At 46.7% G+C, this 18738-nt stretch overlaps 1 protein-coding gene across 2 annotated transcripts in view; it reads left to right on the top strand.

The window, feature by feature from the left end:
* The window catches only part of RNF175 (ring finger protein 175), a 53597-nt gene that overhangs the window by 28146 nt on the left and 6713 nt on the right, over positions 1-18738 (top strand). The window contains exons 5-8 of one of the 2 annotated variants that reach the window (XM_002716894.5): positions 4732-4839; positions 8152-8272; positions 13291-13424; positions 17058-17159. In XM_002716894.5, coding sequence (XP_002716940.2) covers positions 4732-4839; positions 8152-8272; positions 13291-13424; positions 17058-17159 — 465 coding nt within the window. The remainder of the gene's footprint in view (positions 1-4731; positions 4840-8151; positions 8273-13290; positions 13425-17057; positions 17160-18738) is intronic. The other variant, XM_008267301.4, reaches the window with a different exon arrangement.

Below are 18738 nucleotides of genomic sequence, written 5' to 3'. Positions count from 1 at the left end.
CTGTTAGTCCCACTCGTTATTGAATGGTGATGAAGACATGCCTGTAACATTCATTCTTGCAGGTACCAGCTGGTGAAGGCCAGGAAGAAGAGAAGTGAAACTATTGTTTAACATTTCTAGAGCATTATTTGCATGTTTATTATTAGCTCAGCATTTTGTTTTATTCCACTGTAAATTGTATCATGCATATTTTAAAATAGAGCAAGAGCTGAAAGTTTGTGTTTCAACTCACAAAGATCCACTAAATCGTATGGAAAGGACAATTTGTTGCTCTCATAACAACTGAGGCTTCCATATCCCAGGGATCACTTTCCCCACCACTGACAATGTCTGGAGCTTTGTACGGTTCCTTGCATCCCTCACAGCTCTGCCCAAAGTGCATCTCATCACGTGCCTTGCCTACCACTGCTGCCCCTGCCCTGTGGCTGGGACCCCAGGCCTCATCAAGATAAACTCAAAGGGTTTGAAGATGTAAAACCGTAAGAGGATGATTTCAAATGTTGACCTTTTTGGAGAACGAGTCATGAGTTTCTATGACATACTTTTATGATTGTTCAGCCATCTGTTTTGTTTTTAGATTTATTTTATTTTGAAAGGCAGTGGTAGGGTGAGGGGGGAGATAGAAAGAGAGTGAGAGCAAGAGAGAGAGATCTAACTTTCGTCTACTGGTTCATTCCCCAAATGGCTGCAATGACCAGAGCTGGGCCAGGCTTAAGCCAGGAGCCAGAACTTCCATTTGGGTCTCCCACATGAGGTGGCAGGGCCCAGATTCTTGGGCCATCGTCCACTGCTTCCCCAGGCACATCAGCAGGGAGCTGGATTGGAAGTGGAGCAGCTGTTTCAATATGGGCTGGCGGTACCACAGGCATCAGCTTAACCCGCTGCTCCACAGCACCGGCCGCTGTTCAGCCGTCTGGATGTGTGTTTTTATTCTCTAAAAATAAAGTAGGAGAAATAAACATCAACTTTTCTCTATAGTTTGGAGAAGGAAAAATATGCAGGGATAGATCAGGTAAGTGTAAAATTGAATTATACGAATGCAGGGTTAGGAGCACTTTCATGGGCTCGCTCTTTGGGGAAAGCTGTGGGCGGTGTTAGGAGACCTTCAGAAACGACCAATGTGTGGTCTTGGTTGGCCATTGTAGGGCCTGGTTTACCCATCCATAAAATGGACACAAGGCACCCTTCCTCTTTCTCACAACCTGCTGTGGGTACTTAAGATTTGTGAGCGAAGTCTGTGTTGGACGAATAGCAATGTCCTTGTTTTCACCCCCTGGCTGTAACCCACACTGTATTTCCATGAGAATGGTTCCCTTCCGCACCTCCCTCAGTGCAGTGGTATCATGTGCCTCAGCTCAGTGCACACGGAGGAGGAACTGCTTGATGAGAAACACCCACACGCCGCCTCAGTGCCCTTCACGGCTCAGGTGTCTCAGAAGGCCAGGGTGCCTCTGGCTCTCGTGCCTCCTGCACGTCCGCTTCTGCCTCTCTCCACGTGCGCAGCCTCACGCCCTGCAGTACAGTCTGAGAGCCAGGCGGCCCTGCTGAGGGGCTACCACACACCCTGCTGTCGTTTGGAGAGACCACGTGGCACAGCTGGTGAGCTCCTCATCTAGAAAAAGCAGGCGCGATGAGGCAGGCGGCCCGCGGATCTTCATGATTCTTTGCTTCATCGTGTTTCTATAGATGAGTCACATCTTCGCTATTTCCCATTTGGAAGCCAAGGATTTCATTACAGCCTAGTAAAGCTGGCATTGGTGCAGAAGGCAAGCCCCAGAGAAGGGTCCCTGGCACCACTGAACACTTGGTTACGGGGGCAAGCATTTGGCATAGCAGTTAAGATGCCACTCGGGACACCCGCAATCCATAGCAGAGTACCTGGTTCTAGTCACGGCTCTGCTTGCAATCTAGCTTCCTGCTCATGCACACCCACGGAGGCAGCAGGTGATGGCTCAAGTCCTTGGATCCCTGCCACCCACGGGGAGGTCCAGACTGAGTTCCTGGTTCCTGGCTTTAGCCCGGCCTAGCCCTTGCTCTTGCAAGCATCTGGGGAGTGAACCAGCAGATGGAAGATCTCTTTCTATCTCTTTGCCTTTCAAAATGAAATGAAAATAAATTAAAAAAAAAAAAAAAAAAAACAGTTGTTCCTCCCCTGGAGTATATCAGGCCTACACTGTTGGAAGAGAAGGAGAAGTGAGTTTCCTCTCACTATAGTTGGGTTGGCTGCAAGTGTTGAAGTTCAGGCTCAAGGAAACAGGCCACACACTAGCCACAAAGAGCTGGGCTTGACCCGTATCTTTTCCAACCCAGGACCAGACTCTCCTTTTCGGAAGCTGCTCTGATGCGGTAGTTCAATTCCATGTCTTGCCTATCGGCCTTCCAGGGTACATCTGAGGAGTAAAGATGTTCTGGACTCTTTTTTCGTTCATGGAAACGTGTAACCCAATAGGCAGGAAGACTGGGATATGAAAAGCCTAGCATTCGTAACAACGACGTGACATTAAGCACTTACTGTGCCAAGTCTCTTAAACATCACCGCATGATCGCACGTACTCCCCAGAACAACTTGAGGAGCTGCTGTCGCGGCCCTCGCTTCGTAAATGAGGCGATCGCAGGACAGAACGCCAAGGGAGCCGACCGAGGTTCCACACGCAGCAAGCGCAGAGCCCAGAGTCCGGCCCGAGTGCTGGGCTGCAGTGCCGCTGCTCTCAACTGCTGCTGTGTCTTCCTTGAGCCATCAGACCACTTAGTACGGGGAAGGCGTGCAGTATAAAAAGCTGTTGGTTCTGGGACATCTCCAGTGCCGAGAGATGCCCTTCAAGGCAGGATAGAAATCAGGGGACTGCACTGTGGCGCTGGCTGGTGTTGGCAGGCCGGGTGGGGCGACCTCTCTCTTTCCCCATCATCACTCCTTTTAGTAGTATGAACTTCTTCCTGGACCTGGCTGCACTGAGCAGTGATCCAAACTGCCCTGCACTGGCAAATCCAAAATACTGATGGCTCACAAGTCACTGGGGGCAGAAAATCCCTCTCTGGCTCGCTTCAGAGCTGACACAGCCTCTTGTTAACTTAAGGCAGCTCATGCACCCATGCAGTGTCTGGGGCTTCACATAGTTGCCAGGACAGGAGTATACTTGTGTGGAGCAGGTGCTGGCCCACAAGGCTCTTATGTGTCAGTTTGTTTGAACAGGAGAAAGCATCTCCCCTTCGAAATCACATAAATGACAGCTCATCAATGACAACCTCCCCCACCTCCCAAAATGCCATAATGGTTCAGAGGTCCTCCATGACTGGAACTCCATGTAATACAGCATCTTTTATAATAACATTAAGGGGCAGGCATTCGATGCAGAGGCTAAGATGCCTCTTGGGACACTCGCATTCCATGTACTGGAGGGCCTGGTTCAAGTCCCGGCTCTGTTTCAGATTCCAGATTTCTGCTAATGTGCTCCCTGGGAGGCAGCAGGTCAGGGCTCAAGCATTTAGGTCCCTGCCTCCCATGTGGGAGTCCCAGTTGAAATCCCAGCCTTCCAGATCAGCATGGCTCAGCCGTGGCAGGCATTTGGGAATTGGGTCAGAGGATGGCTCTTTCTCTCTTGCTGTTGCTCACTCTGCTTTTTGAGTTAATTTCGTAAAAATTAAAAATGAGACGATACTGAAACCTTGCGCCAGTCATACCAACAGAACTGAAGCATTGGAGACGCTGACCCCAACGGGGAGAGTGGAGATGAGAGGGTGGGGACAGATCTCTGGAGCGGGACTCTGGGGCAGGTCAGGGTAAGAGGCTCACCTAAGGGAGCAGGGGCTTCAAGAGGAAGTGCGAGAAGGGGCTGAGGAAGTACCGTTCCAGCTGCCCTTTTAGTTTCTTTGGGACTCAAAGAAAAGCCTCCAGCTTTTCCACTTCCTGTTCCAAGGGTCTTGTGTGGTCCCAACAGGAATGGAACTGGACCCCTATCCTCTTCCCACAGCCTCCCCGGGCGTGATACAGCCACGAGTCTGTGTAAGGGCCTCGATTGCCAGTGAGGAAGGAGACAGGTGGGGTGAGGGACTCCTTCTGGATCACCTCCTCTCTCACCCTCTGTCCTCATCTCCACATAGACACCGTGGGAGTAGGGCAAGGCCCAGGAGTGGCCCTGGGCAAGTGCTGGGATGCACAAAAGACTCATCCACCCAGCATGAGAAAACAAGGCTCAAACGCTCTGGTAATTTCAGTCCCAGAGCTAGGAGAGGGGCTTTCTGGGTAGCGAGGGGTTGGGCCAAGGGCTGGGCCCATGGCTAATGATAAATGCACTTGGGCTGGAGGCCAAGGGGTGGCATAGCAGAAGGGAAGAGGAACTCCTGGTGGGGTCCTCTCGACATCTCTTCACCTGTATTGCTTGTCTATAAGGCACTTCTACCAAAACCACTGCAAGTTAACCCAAAGGCGAGAGGGTGGGTAGCACCCCAGGGGGAGTGACCATTCCTGAAGGCCATTTTTACATGAAGAACCCAGATGAAGTCAAATAAATGTGCCCGCACTGGCACAGGAAAGCACGTGAGCACGATAGTGTTACTATATGTTATCTGTTGCTATTATAGTAAAACTGGAGGTTATTCTTGAGTTTAACTGATACATATGCATGGTCCTGTAGAGTATGTAATACATAAAACTCAACCTAATTTATAACAGTGTTTGAAAATGAAGAAGTGCTTTACAGTGTTCTCTGTTTCTCCCCGTTTTCCACTCCACAGATTGGTCTACAAATGGTTTCTTCTCATCTACAAGCTCAGCTATGCTTTTGGTGTTGTGGGTTATTTGGCTATCATGTTCACAATGTGTGGATTCAATTTATTTTTCAAGTAAGTATCTTTGCTTAAGATATGTATGTCTTCAAGTGCTTGCTGGGGACATTTACCTGGTCGCCTCATTTCTCTAACCAGATGCACTCAGCCCTATAACTCTCCATACACAAATTTTCTTATAGTTGCTCATCACACTCTTATCACTGGAGAAGATCACAAGAAAAGTGAGAAAGTGCAATACATGTAACACTTAGAAGCTGTAAAGAGAACCTATATTTGATCTTCACTTTAAAGGCCACCATTGAGAGCAGCCCTACAATTGTGATACCATAATTTTTACTGGACTTCCAATTTCCCTTCCACAAAATTCTGCAGTGTCCAAATCTCCTTCTATATACCTTGCTGTTCTTTAAAACCTTTGGAAGTAGATTGTCCAATATGTAGCTTCCAACTCATGTGACTACCAAGAATTAAAAGATGAAATAAGATCTACTAGAAGTATAAAACATACATTGCATTTCAAATACAGTCTGAAAAACATCTTAAAAGTGGTTTCTAGAACATTGAAAATTACTGCCACGGCTCACTTAATGACAGGGATGTGTTCTGAGGAATGCATCATTAGACAATTTCATCATTGTACAAGCATTGTAGTGTGTACACACACAAACCAAGTGGGTTATGTGGCACCAGGCAAGATGACCTCACGGGACCACCATCGGATATGCAGTTTGTAACAGACGGGAACATCATTATGCAGTGCGAGACCTTATATCTGTGGCTATGCTTCTGCTGGAAGTAGTGCTTTCTAGAATTTTGTTTCTGGTATCCATAAAACCCTTTTTGTTGGGGACAGTTAGAATCAGAGGAAACCGAAGGCACAGGAATCAAAAGAGAAGTGATGGGAAAACAGCAAAAAGTCCTGGGAAGAAAAAAGCAACCTGGGGAACTCTGACCAGAACGGTGCTCCCATCAGGAGGGAGCAAACGTGTGCTGTGGATGAGACCCACAGAGAGCCGGCCTGTGCTCCGGGAAGGGGACCTAAGATGTAGCATGGAGCTACAGAAAGCAGCTCAAGGAAAATTCGCCCGGAGTATCTGTCACACTGAAGTCACTCTGAATCTCTGAGGTCACAACGGCAATCAGCAACCTTGGACTTGTAAGATAAGGACGGTGAGTGGATAGAGAACCAGCCCTGGGAGAAGGGACCTGCCTTTGGCCACACCGCATCCAATTTTGTAAGCGTTTCATGAAGCTTTCAGAGAGGGAACGCCTAACGTGTTCTAGGAGGAAAGGGACAGAAAGTCATCGTACAGATGTATTACTCCAAGTTTAAAATACACAAAACACTGTTCAGTTCTCCTGCTAGCATATGTTTATCATGCCTTATTTATGTGACTGTAAAATATCTATAAGAATGTTAATGAAATCACTTGAGACTACAGTTGTCCAAGACTACGACTTTACAAGAGTTTAAGAGCCTTATCCATGAATTCTACAATGAGGCATACTGAGACTATAACTCTTCACACTAGGAAAGAACTGTTTTCTTGCTCCTAGTTGTTATCATCATATTACAGTTCTTTCCTATAGAGCCACAGTGTGTTCAATGGCATTATGAACATCTACTGCCCTGGTCATGGAGGGAACATAAACTTTAACTCCTCCTCACCATCCTAATTTTCAAAAATATGCGGGCAAATTCTGAAATTTGTGTTGGAATTCCCAGTTCACAGCACAAAATTTCTATATCCTATCTAAATCTACAAAGTTTTCTGCCTCTACTTAGTTCCTCCTCAAATTGACAGCACAAAAACAACCAAAGGAAGGTTCCAGAAGCAGACTACCCAACTCTTCTCACACCCTCCTCCTTGCCCTAACACCAATCAGACTCACCAGGCCACTGCTGCTCTCTGAGATCCTCTGACAGCTGCCATAACACACCAAATGCCTGAGATTCATAAATTAACTCTGGGGCTAGTTCTTTACTTTGTAAAGAGATCTTCCTCTTCAGACAAAACAAAGAGTTGTCACAGAGGATCCTAGTGTGTGTGAAATATATTTCAACTTGCAAACAAGTTTGAGATGAGTATATGGCAATCGCAGCAAGGTAGCAAAGAACCCCAGAATCTGAGCTTGGTTGCTGGTTTGTGTTTGTAACCGATTGTCATGGTAAGGAATTAGTTTTTATAGGTCTCATTGTTTTTATATGCAAAAATGGGGGATAATAATATCCATCTCAGACATTGCTTAGGTGAGATGAAGTATTGAAAAGCATGCTGTACAATCTAGCTCTGTGGTAGAGGCACCTGACACAGACATCACCCTAGAGCAAGTCAACTGAAGTCGCTGCTGCTGGGCCCATGCATCAGTGTAGTGCTACGTCTTCCCAGGTGATTCTAATCTATGCTTAAGGCTGAGAAGCACTGCCCCAGTGGAATCACCTGGGGCCTGGGGCGCTTCAACCATGCTTGCTGCACAGACCCCCTTCCCTAGAGAATCTGAGGTAGTCAGGCCGGGTGTGGCCTGAAGATGGGGATTTTTACAAGCTATCTGGGCCTTTCTGGGTGTAACCAACCTTGAAACCACTGGCTAGAGTCAGCTGATCAGTCCCAAGAAGGGTTCAAAGACTCCAGCAGGGTTCCCTGTTGCACAGTGTTGCTTTCTGCACTTTAAGTCACCCATGGTCAACCATCCAAAACTATAAAATGGAAAATTCCAGACACAAACAGCCAGTTTCACATTCTGCACTGTTCTGAGCAGTGTGTTGAAATCTTGTGCTGTCCTGCTGCGTCTCAACAGGACATGAGTCATCCTTTGGTCCAGTGTACCCACACCGTACATGCTACCTGCCTGTTAGTAGTCATCGCTTGTTATCAGATTGCCTCTCATTCATTGCATTACCTATGTCCAAGCAACCCTTATTCTACTTAATAATGGCCCCAAAGTGCAAAGTTTTATTACAGTATATCATTATAATTGTTCCATTTTTATTCATTCTTATTATTAATCTTCTGTGCTTAACTTATAAATTAAGCTGTATCATAAGGATGGATGCAAAGGAACATATACAGCACATGTAAAGTTTGGTACGATCCACAATCTCAGGCATCCACTGGGGGTCTTGGTGTGTATCCCTCACGGATAAGAGGGTACTACCGAATAATTCCTCTGTCCACTGGCATTGAGTGGTATAATTTGAGAGAAATGTAGAGAATTTTTCATTCTTTCATGTAAAAAGGAAAAACTAAATGAAAAAAAATCGCAAGACTCTGTTAGGCACTATGGCAGGAAATACCCGCCAAACTCCAGCCCCCACCCCCGCCCACCAAGTGCCACCTTCTTATCTCCTTACACTGTTTTCACTAGAATCAAAGCTAGAGATTCCATGGACTTTGGCATCGTGTCCCTGTTCTATGGCCTCTACTATGGAGTAATGGGGAGAGACTTTGCTGAGATCTGCTCCGATTACATGGCCTCCACTATAGGGGTAAGTGCTGCCTTCGTTCTCCGAAATCATTTATGACACAAAGAGAAGTGCTTTCCTCTCACGTATTGGCTTTAATTTTCAGAAATGGTTAAATTTTTCTTCAGGTATTGATTATCGTTTCCTTTAGTCCTATTCCGGCCCTTTGAGCCCAGCTGGACCCTGGAATCTTCTTGCATCAAAAATTTTCTTTGTAATTAATTTTTGAGGATACATTTTTTACATAGAATGATTGGGGGGGTAATGCACCTTTACAATAAAATATGTTGATTATTTGCGATGTTATATCTAGCATATTCCAACTGCCAAAATTTAAAGGATTAATAAAAGACCAACCAGAACAAAACTTTATTTCTGCCAGAAACTCTGCCTAATGAAAATATAAATCATATTCGATGCTACTTAAACCCCCCAGAATCAGTAGTGCTGCGGGGTATACTTTTCATAAAGACCAGTTATCATAGAAAGCTTCTAAAAAGAGTAGGAGATATAAAAAGTATGCTACATGTATTCTCACTGTATTTTGGTGTCTGGACTTTCTTTTTAAAAAAATCTTGAAGAGTTGTATGTTTTTTAAACACTATGAAAGTGGAGACTGGACATACCCTCTACTTAGGTGGATTCCAGATTCATTTCTGTGGCAGACATGTGCATATCTCTTAAACACAAACCAAGGGCTCCAGGAATGACACAGCCAGATGCTTCAGAAACCCGGCCTCCTTCCTCTACCTGTGTCTGCCAAATAGGAAGCAGGGAAGCAAGCGTAAAGAGCAAAGGAAGCCTGGACTTCTGCACTGCTCTGCCTCCTTTCATGGGACAGGAGCTAAGCGGACATGAGCTTGACTTCATCCCGACCCCATTATCTACCCCTCACCCCGCCATCAGCTCTGTCTCACTCTTGTCCTTAAGCCTACAGTCCAACTTCTGCGGCGAAATGCTAGAACAGCATACCTTCTGTACTCCCCTGCCATGGACTGTCTAAGGGGACAAGTGCTTTTTCTCGTGAGGTTTAAGGTGAGCACAGGAAGGAGCATTGTCACTCCCCATTCCTCCATCAGAAACCGGAAGTCATTCATCCTAGACAATCCCCAAAGCCTTGCGCTTGTTTGTGAACAGCAGAGGAGGAGGGGTTGAATGTGCCCTGTTCTCCAGTGGGGCAGGAAGAAGAGACTGCAACTGGTGAGACAGCCAAGTCTTTAAGCACCAGCATTCTAGAGACTTCTCACCTGATCCCACCACACACATCCTCAACATCTGCCACCTTCCTCACCTTCTGCCATCTTCATTCCAGCTACCAAATCTATGAAAATCACAGCCTCAAGTCATTGGCACAGCCACCAGTTTGTACTAATGAAGTGAGTGAGTGTGTGTGTGTGTGTGTGTGTGTCCAGGCTACCATGCACATTTGTTCATGTGCTTGTTACTGAGATTGGAAGGCTGCAAAGGAGGAGCACTCTCCAGTCCCATGCCAATGCCTAAGCCAACACCGATCAAGGAAGTCAGAGTCTCTAGGAGTGGAGCCAATGCATCTGCTTTTTAAAACACACAAACAAAAAACAAACACCTTAGAAAAAGGAACGAGCCATCCAAAACCATTGATGGATTTTAAATGCATATTTCTGAGTGAAAAGAGCCAGTTCAAAAAGGCTTCATACTATGTGGCTCCATTTAGATGACTTTTGGAAAAGGTGCAACCAAACCGCCAGTGGTTGCCAGGGGGTTAGGGAAGGAGCAGGACTGGCCAGGTAACACACAAGAAATTTTTGAAAGTGGAGAAACTATTCTGTATGATACTACAATGGTGGATACCTGGCACTATATTTGTCGCTCCCCGTCTTCGTGGAGGAACGACACAGGACCCTGCGCTGTTCTTTTGTCTGCTCGGCCCTCCCCGGGTTTGCTGCTGGTTCTTCCCGGGTTGGCTACCGTCCCTTCCACCTCCGTGGAAGGGCGGTTCCCCCTGCCACTTTCCCCACTTCCGCGGGGGAGTGGCACACCGCCGGCCGGCTCTCTCGGGGGCTGCTCAGGTGTTCCTTCAGATAGATGTTCCCCTTAGATGTTCCTGGTGCATGTTGTCTCTCTCCTCCTTTATAGTCCTCTTCCACCAATCCCAACTCTGCTACCCACATGCCGAGTACGCTGCTCTCCTCCAATCAGGAGCAGGTCCTGCTGTTTATTGGTTGAACTGGAGGCAGCTATGTAGAAGCTGTTTCCTCCTCTCCCAGCGCCATATTGTGGGAGAGCAGATGCATAGAATAAGTCTTAATTCCAGTAACTTAGTCTAGTCCGAGTTGCTCCCAGTTGCTCCCCACAATATTCATTTGTCAAAATCTGTAGAACTTTGTAGTAGACAGGGTGATTCTCAATGTATGCAACTCACGAGGATCATTAGGAAGTCAGAGGATCTCAGGTTATGAAAACAGGAATCTAGCTGTCTTACAACTACCAACTACGTGAAGTAATCTCAATGAAGGAGGTGGCGGGGGTGTGGACAGGAGAAGCTGTCCTAAGTATTTTTAAATGAGTGAAGAATGTAAGATTAAAAGCAAAATGATGCATAAGCATTGCACTCTAGCTGATAGTTATTTGGGGCTATAGATTACCAATAACACTACACATGCATTCTGGAATTGAACAACTATGTAAATGGATGGCTGATAGTGGAAGCTGGGTTTCTCACTGTCCAAGTGGGAAATTACAGATAAACAGAGGCTAGACTAAGCTGTGTAATAATGGGTTAAAATAGGAGAAATAAGTATGATTTTCTACATAGCTTAATACATATGCAAATGAATACATATAGAATGTGTGTATACATGGGTTGGTATACAATGCTATATTCCTTCTCTCTCAACTAGAAGTCCTTAGAACAGTGACACTCAAGTTGTTATAACCACCTTGGCTTCTAATATCATTCTACAATAAAAGGAACCAGGGCTCCTTGAAGAAATGGCTGACTATAGATCTGGGCAAGGAATATACAATATGATCCTAGACAGTCACAGTTTGAGAAAGTTACAAAGTGCTAAAAAAAAAAAACCCTCGACAATGATGGGGATATGTCAAAGAGACACAGAGGCAAACCAGAAGATCTCCCAGTGACCAAAGCTGGAATTTGAGCAATGCGATAGTAGTAGAAGCAGTTTGGGGTTATAAATCAAAATATAAAATAAATAGCCTTGAGTCCACATTGATATAAGTAAGTGACTGAATAAATAAACAAATTGAGGAGAATAGACAAATGCATACAGAAAATGTGCCTTAATTTATGTGGCTATTCTGTCATAAAGGAGCTTATGATGGTTAAATTTTATGTGTCAGTTTGTCAAGCTATGGCGTCCACTTGTTTGGTCAAGTGCTAATGTAGATATTGCTTGGAAGATATTTTGTAGATATGAATAACATCTGCAAGTGGCTTTTTTTCTTTTTAAAAATATTATATATTTAAGAGGCAGAGAGATAGAAAGAGCTCCCAACCACAGGTTCACTCCCCAGATGTAGGCAATGGCTGGGACTGGATCCCAGGTCAACACTGAGAACTGGGAACTCAATCCAGATCTCCCACAGGGGTGGCAGGAACCCAGCCATTCAGACCATCACTGCTGTCTCCAAGGGTCTACATTAGCAGGAATACAGAGTCAGGCACTGGAGACAGGAATCAGACCCTGGTGCTCTGATGTGAGATGCAGGCACCTTATATACAAGGTTAACCACCCACCTCCAACCATGTGACTTTAAGTGCAGGAGATTACCCTTACTTGTTCAATGGCCTTAAAATCACTGAAGCCTTCTAGAGAAGGAATTCCATTTCAAGACTGCAGCATCAGCTCTTGCCAGCTTGCAGCCTGCTGGCTTGCCCTACAAGTTTCTGAATTGACAGCCCTGATTACCTGTGGGTCAGTTCCTTAAAATAAATCCAACAACAACAATAATGGGGGAAACTAGGCACTCCATATTGTCTTTGTGTATTTCTTAAATAATATTTATTTGAAAGGCAGAGTTACAGAGATTAAGGGAGAGACAAATATAGGGTGGTGGGGAGAGAGATCCTCCATCTGTTGGTTCACTCCCCAGATGGCCACAATGGCTGGGGCTGGGGCCAAGCTGAAGCCAGAAACCTGAAACTCCATCCATGTCTCCCACACAGACTTGGACCATCATCCAGGGTCTTCCCAGGCACTTTAGAAGGGAGCTGGACTGGAAGCAGGACTTGAACCTGGCATTCATATGGGTTACCTGTGTGCAGGTTAGGATTCTAAATGCATTTTCTTCCAATGGCAGTTAGTCTGGGTGTTCCCAAAAAGAATATGGGAATTAAAAAAAAATAAATCACTGGGGCTGGCATGGTGGTGTGATGGGTTGAGCCTGTGACACCGCATCCCACGAATGCCAGTTTGAGTCCTGGCTGTTCATCTCCCGATCCAGCTCCCTGCTAATGCACTTGGGAAGACAGCCACCAACATGGGAGACCCAGATGATGTTCCAGGCTCCTGGCTTCACCCTGGCCCCCTTGTGGTCATTTGGGGAGTAAGGCAGCAAATGAAGAATCAATCTCAATATCTGTGTGTGTGTGTGTGTGTGTGTGTCACTCTTTAAAATAAATAAATCTTTAAATAAAAAAAAAATCATTGACCCCTGGGTTTACTCCAGATCTCTAACGCAGAGTCTCCAGGAGAATAAAGGGAGGGGCAAGTTCATGGACATGTGTGATTCTGCACTGCAGCACCATATAAAAACTGTTTCTCTCACAGGAGTCCTAAATGCAGAGCTTAGATTAGACATCATCATTAGCAACGTGCTTTGGGTCTGTTTGGGATTCTGTGGGCTTTAGCCTGGAAACCATCACCCCTCTGTAGCATTGTTCCCACAGGAAAGAGGCTCAAGGTCTGAGCCAACTTAGAAGCAGTAAAGTCTCTGTGTGCCAAGGACAGCTGCCTGTGCCAGGACCTGGCATTGGCTTCCCTGCCTGGGAGTGCTGGGTGCTCTCCTTCCAACCAATCATCTCTTTATTCGCCCTGCAGTTCTACAGCATCAGTGGGATGCCCACAAGGAGCTTGTCAGATGATACCTGTGCCGTCTGCGGGCAAAAGATCATTGTGGAGCTCGACGAGGAAGGACTCATTGAAAACACCTACCAGCTGGCGTGTCATCATGTGTATCCTTTCCTCGGGAAACCATCTTGCCTTCACCAAACCACCTGCTTACCTCGCTCCCCTCCTCCTGTCCACATCTCCCATCCCCACATCGCAGACATTTCTCCCCCAGCCCATTCTTTCTAAGACTTTCTGATAATCCCTGCTGAATAATGAATTAACCACGGTGAGGCAGTGATATCCTTTTTTTTTATTAATTTTTTTTTTTGACAGGCAGAGTGGACAGTGAGAGAGAGAGACAGAGAGAAAGGTCTTCCTTTACCGTTGGTTCACCCTCCAATGGCCGCTGCGGCCGGTGCATCACGCTGATCCGAAACCAAGAGCCAGGTGCTTCTCCTGGTCTCCTATGTGGGTGCAGGGCCCAAGGACTTGGGCCATCCTCCACTGCACTCGCTGGCCACAGCAGAGAGCTGGCCTGGAAGAGGGGCAACCGGGACAGAATCCGGCGCCCCGACCGGGACTAGAACCCGGTGTGCCGGCGCCGCAAGGCGGAGGATTAGCCTAGTGAGCCACGGCGCTGGCCCTGGGGAAACCTTTTGATCTCAAGGTCATTTAAAGGTCACTGTCAGAAATGAGATGCCCTTGCAAGAAAAGCCAATGAGGAAGAGGGCTCCAGGTGCTGAAACCGCCCCAGGGCTAGCATCCGTTAACAGCCACAGGAGCAGTGCCCCAAGCTGGTGTGCCGGTGCCACAGGCAGAGGATTAGCCTATTGAGCCATGGCGCCAGCCAGTGACTTTCTCTTAAAAGAGGACTCTTATCATACAAGGAAGGAAAGCACCTCCCAAGCAGGGCATGGGCTGGGGAAGCTGGCGGAAGCCCTAAATGAGCAGAGAGCCAAGAAGAACCAGCAGAGCAGGGCTTTGGAGGTGGGGGGAGGGAGTGAAGTGTTAGGTACAGGAGGAACTCAAGGCTATCCAGGTGTCTGAACCTCAGGGGACCAGGCAGAACAAAGGGTGCTTAGCCTAGAAGTAATCCCAGGGAACTTACTGTCCTGGGAGCCAGGCAGGGGGAAACCAAGCCTCCTGTCCAGCCTTGGTCTTGAAAGGAGGATGCCACAGGAAGTAGGACTCCTTAGACAACAAAAAGAGCACCAAGCATTTGAGAATCTAGTTCTTGGATCGCGTAGCTCCTCCACCTATGTGTTCCAACCCAAATGGCTGGCTGTTGGCTGAGGGATTCTTAGGAGTAGGTGCCAGACAAGCCTGGGCCTGGAAACCAGCCTTCTAGGGGACTCCAGTGCACTGGCATCAAGACCCCTGAATGAAGCCACCTGTGTATCCTGACCGTGTAACTATGGATATCAACGTTGTGTTTGCATTACCAATAATTGGTTTTTGTTCATTCCTGCATACAAAAAAAATGGGGGGATCATTTATCTTTATATTATAGTACAGTATCAATTTTATATTATTGCAATATAGCCAGTTGGTTCAAAGCTCTGGCACAATGAGATGGTTAAACCAGCTGTCGTTTGTTGCCGAAGTCCACCTAATTCCATCGGTCATGCCTTCGATGTGCGGGGCCTCTGATTCAAGTTTGTTTAATCTGGACAGTTTCCACTTGTTCAATCTTGAGAGTCCAAAACTGGTCCAAATTCATCTCAAATGTAATGGGGGACTTTATGCCAACATTTAAGCCTTAACAATTTAAGGGAAGGAATACAAAGATATCCCATATGGAATTCTACAGTGGTTTTTTTCAGTGTGATGTCCTTACCAAAAAACTATCATTCTTCATAGAAATTTTCCAAGCCTGGCCCTAGTTTTAAATATGATTTACTTTTCAAATGTTGGAACTGAGCCCCTTCTGCCATTTGCAAGTGGAAATATTTTCCCTCTCCACCTTTAAAAGCCCTTAGGGACTGTAGTACATGTGTGCATATGTCATCTAAAATGTAGCCACCTTTACATTTGCTTTTTGCAGGGAGTGTTATTAACAGCTCATTTTAGCATGAGTTATATTAGTGAGGAGTGGGCAAACATGAGTCATATTAACAGGGAGGGCTTATCTGAGTACTGCACGCCAGTGGTTCTGCCAGTGTGGACGTGTGCCAGAACGCAGGGCCTGAAGAAGAGAGAGACTATTAAAGAGGGTGTGGACCTTTCAGTCCTGGCTCTGTGACCCCTGCCCTCTACTGCCCGACTGGAAGATGGCACTCTGCTCAGGGCTGCATGAGTTTGCATTCAACATCTTTGCTGTTTCACATCACTTTCTAGTCATCCATGCACATAGCGAAAATGACCCCGATTCTAAGCCTACAAAATAGTGGAAACTCGTAGTAGCACAGAGATGTAATAGTGAGGAATTACACTCATGACCTTGCCCAGGATACACTTCCAAGGCCCCCCATTTGTTAGGAAAAGAACTTCCACATCATTGCTGTTACCACGGATATGTAGTGGGCCCCTTAGAAGATCAGGGGGTCTTGGCCCAGAAACCACTTGAGGAGCAGCAGCTGTGGGAATAAATCAGTCAATAGGGTGGATCTCATTACAGTGAATCATTTTGCCCAAGGGGAACTTGGAAATACACATTTCCAAAAATAATTAGTTTTGCCTGATTCAATCAATATTTCTCAGGCACTGCATAAGGTACCGAGGAACTAGCAATGAATGAGACACAGTCCCACACGCAACAGAGACATGTAAGGACAGAGAAAGTCACACTATGTTAGAGTAAGTGCCTAATGCTGTGAGGAAACAAGGAGCTCATTCTCCAGTGTAGGGAAAAGGATCCGACTACCTGGACGAGTGATGGAGGCACGTGAATGTGTAAATGCCGACAGTTAGAGAAGTTTAACATTTGTATATCGTATTAAACATAGTTGGCTCCTGATCAATAATAGTTGAAGAAGAAAACATATGAAGTTAATATAAATATTTTTTTCAAAGACTTATTTTATTTATTTGAAAGACAGAGTTACAGAGAGAGGTAGAGATAGAGAGAGAGGTCTTCCATCCACTGGTTCACTCCCCAGATGGCCACAATGGCCTGAGCTGCGCCAATCCGAAGCCAGGAGCCAGGAGCTTCTTCCTTGTCTCCCATGTGGGTGCAGGAGCCCAAGGACTTAAACCATCTTCTACTGCTTTCCTAGGCCATAGCAGAGAGCTGGATCAGAAGAGGAGCAGCCAGGACTAGAACCGGCGCCCATATGGGATGCCAGCGCTTCAGGCCAGGGCTTTAACCCGCTGCGCCACAATGCCGGCAATAGAAATATTTCTAAGTTTATGACCACAAACAATTTAAACCTGTCTATGTGCCTAAGACAAGAACGTAATGAGTAGGGAACAAGAAGTAGAATCGGGAACACATGGTAAAGGCATGAGAAAAGTATGAAGCAGGAGGTAAGGGGCCACAAGGATACAGTTCCATTAGACCTTACTGAAAGAAAGCATGCCCACAGTTAAGGCCAAGGAGCTGAGTGAATGCCTCAGGGATTGTGATTGCTTCTCCCACTCCAAGGTCACTGTCCTTAGGGGCTCCGTTGTCCTAACCGAATCTCCCTTCAAAAGTCAGGTGCACCATCAAGTGCAGCTGCCACCTCCACTGCCAGATCCTAAAGACGGGGTCACTTCCACATCTCCGCCGAGCCGCACCCTCTCACGTCTGGAAGATTCCTAACAAGAGGCATCAGCTTTCATGAATTCTGCATTCGAGGGTGGTGCATCGTTGGGAAAAAGCAGACTTGCCCTTACTGCAAAGAGAAGGTTGATTTGAAGAGGATGATCAGTAACCCGTATCCTTTGTTAAAAAGTCCTAGGATGTTACCTTAAATGTTCCTAGGGGTGCATTCTTCAATGTGTACTCAATGACTGTATAACTTTTGTGACAGCAGGAAATGGTTTTCCCTATTTCAGAATTCCTTGGGATCTCTCCCTCCTGTGCCTACCCTGCATCCTGGTGTGCCAGTTAAATGCCAACAAGCATTCCACTGTTGGTGTTTCCTATTTTCCACATTAAGAACATGAGTGGGAATGTGATGGGACATTGCAAAAGGTAGTTTAAAATACGAAGGAATAATTAGGACAGATGAATGGGCCACTGCTTGGATTGGATGAGTGGAAGATGGGTAAATAAATTGGGATCGAAATTGTAAAAGCCCTAAGTGTGAAGGAGGGTATGGAAAAAGTATTTTTTGAGATGTACCAAATTTTATTATTCCCAGAAATTAGGAACTGGGTCTCAGCTTTTTAACTTCGTGGCCATGCCGTCACTTCTTCTTAGGCTGGACCCTACTGGTGTAATGTGGAGAGGAAGTGAAGACTCACGGATCTGGGCAGCTCTATAACAGCTACCAGGCTTTGCAAAGGCAACACAGGTGGCTGGCTGAAGAGGCCCAAGTTTCACTGCGGTTATAGGAAGGGAATGGCCCTCATTCAGAGCTGACCAGAAAGACTTGATCCTGAACCCACAACCCCAAGACCATGTCCTATCTCTTCTAGGGAATGAATGGGACAAATGGGATCCCAACGCATCCCCCCTTAAACAGACAAGGCCAGAGAGGTTGGCATCAACCTGCCACACACTCGCTCTTCCTCCAAGAGGGAGCCTTCTTCGGGACAGGCAGTTACGCTCTACAGCGATGAAATAGCTTCCTGCCCACTGCTGCTCCCTTACTCCTCACCAAAGGTGCAGTTTAATGGTGGATCCCGGCAGCAATGCCCCCATCTCTGAGCACTGCAAATCAAGGAACAACTTTCAAAGAGCGCATCAGAGGAGAAGGTAGTATCAGTGGGTCTTTGGGTATTAGAGTGGTGCCATGGCAACAGAGATTGCCGGCCCGCATCCCCTGGCTCCACCCACAGCCTGGCCTTCCCAGTGATCCGTGTCACACAAGCACAACTCAAGGCTGAAGGTGACGCTCCTTCCTCCTTCCTTTGTACCCACAGTCCCTGCATACCCCTTCTCATACCAGGAGAGGAATTTGGCTAAGAACTTATAAAACAGGCCGGCACTGCGGCTCAATAGGCTAATCCTCCACGTTGCGGCGCCGGCACACCGGGTTCTAGTCCGGTTGGGGCACCGGATTCTGTCCCGGTTGCCCCCCTTCCAGGCCAGCTCTCTGCTGTGGTCCGGGAGTGCAGTGGAGGATGACCCAAGTGCTTAGGCCCTGCACCCCATGGGAGACCAGGAGAAGCACCTGGCTCCTGCCATCGGATCAGCGCAATGCGCCAGCCACAGTGGCCATTGGAGGGTGAACCAGAGGCAAAAGGAAGACCTTTCTCTCTGTCTCTCTCTCTCACTGTCCACTCTGCCTGTCAAAAAAAAAAAAAAAAAAAAGAACTTATAAAACTGCAGTACATAAACCTTTGGTA

This window comes from Oryctolagus cuniculus, chromosome 8, assembly GCF_964237555.1.
Source record: "Oryctolagus cuniculus chromosome 8, mOryCun1.1, whole genome shotgun sequence".
Taxonomy (NCBI): Eukaryota; Metazoa; Chordata; class Mammalia; order Lagomorpha; family Leporidae; genus Oryctolagus; species Oryctolagus cuniculus.
The sequence above is the reverse complement of the archived record's forward strand: the minus strand, read 5'-3'. Positions and strand labels throughout refer to the sequence as shown.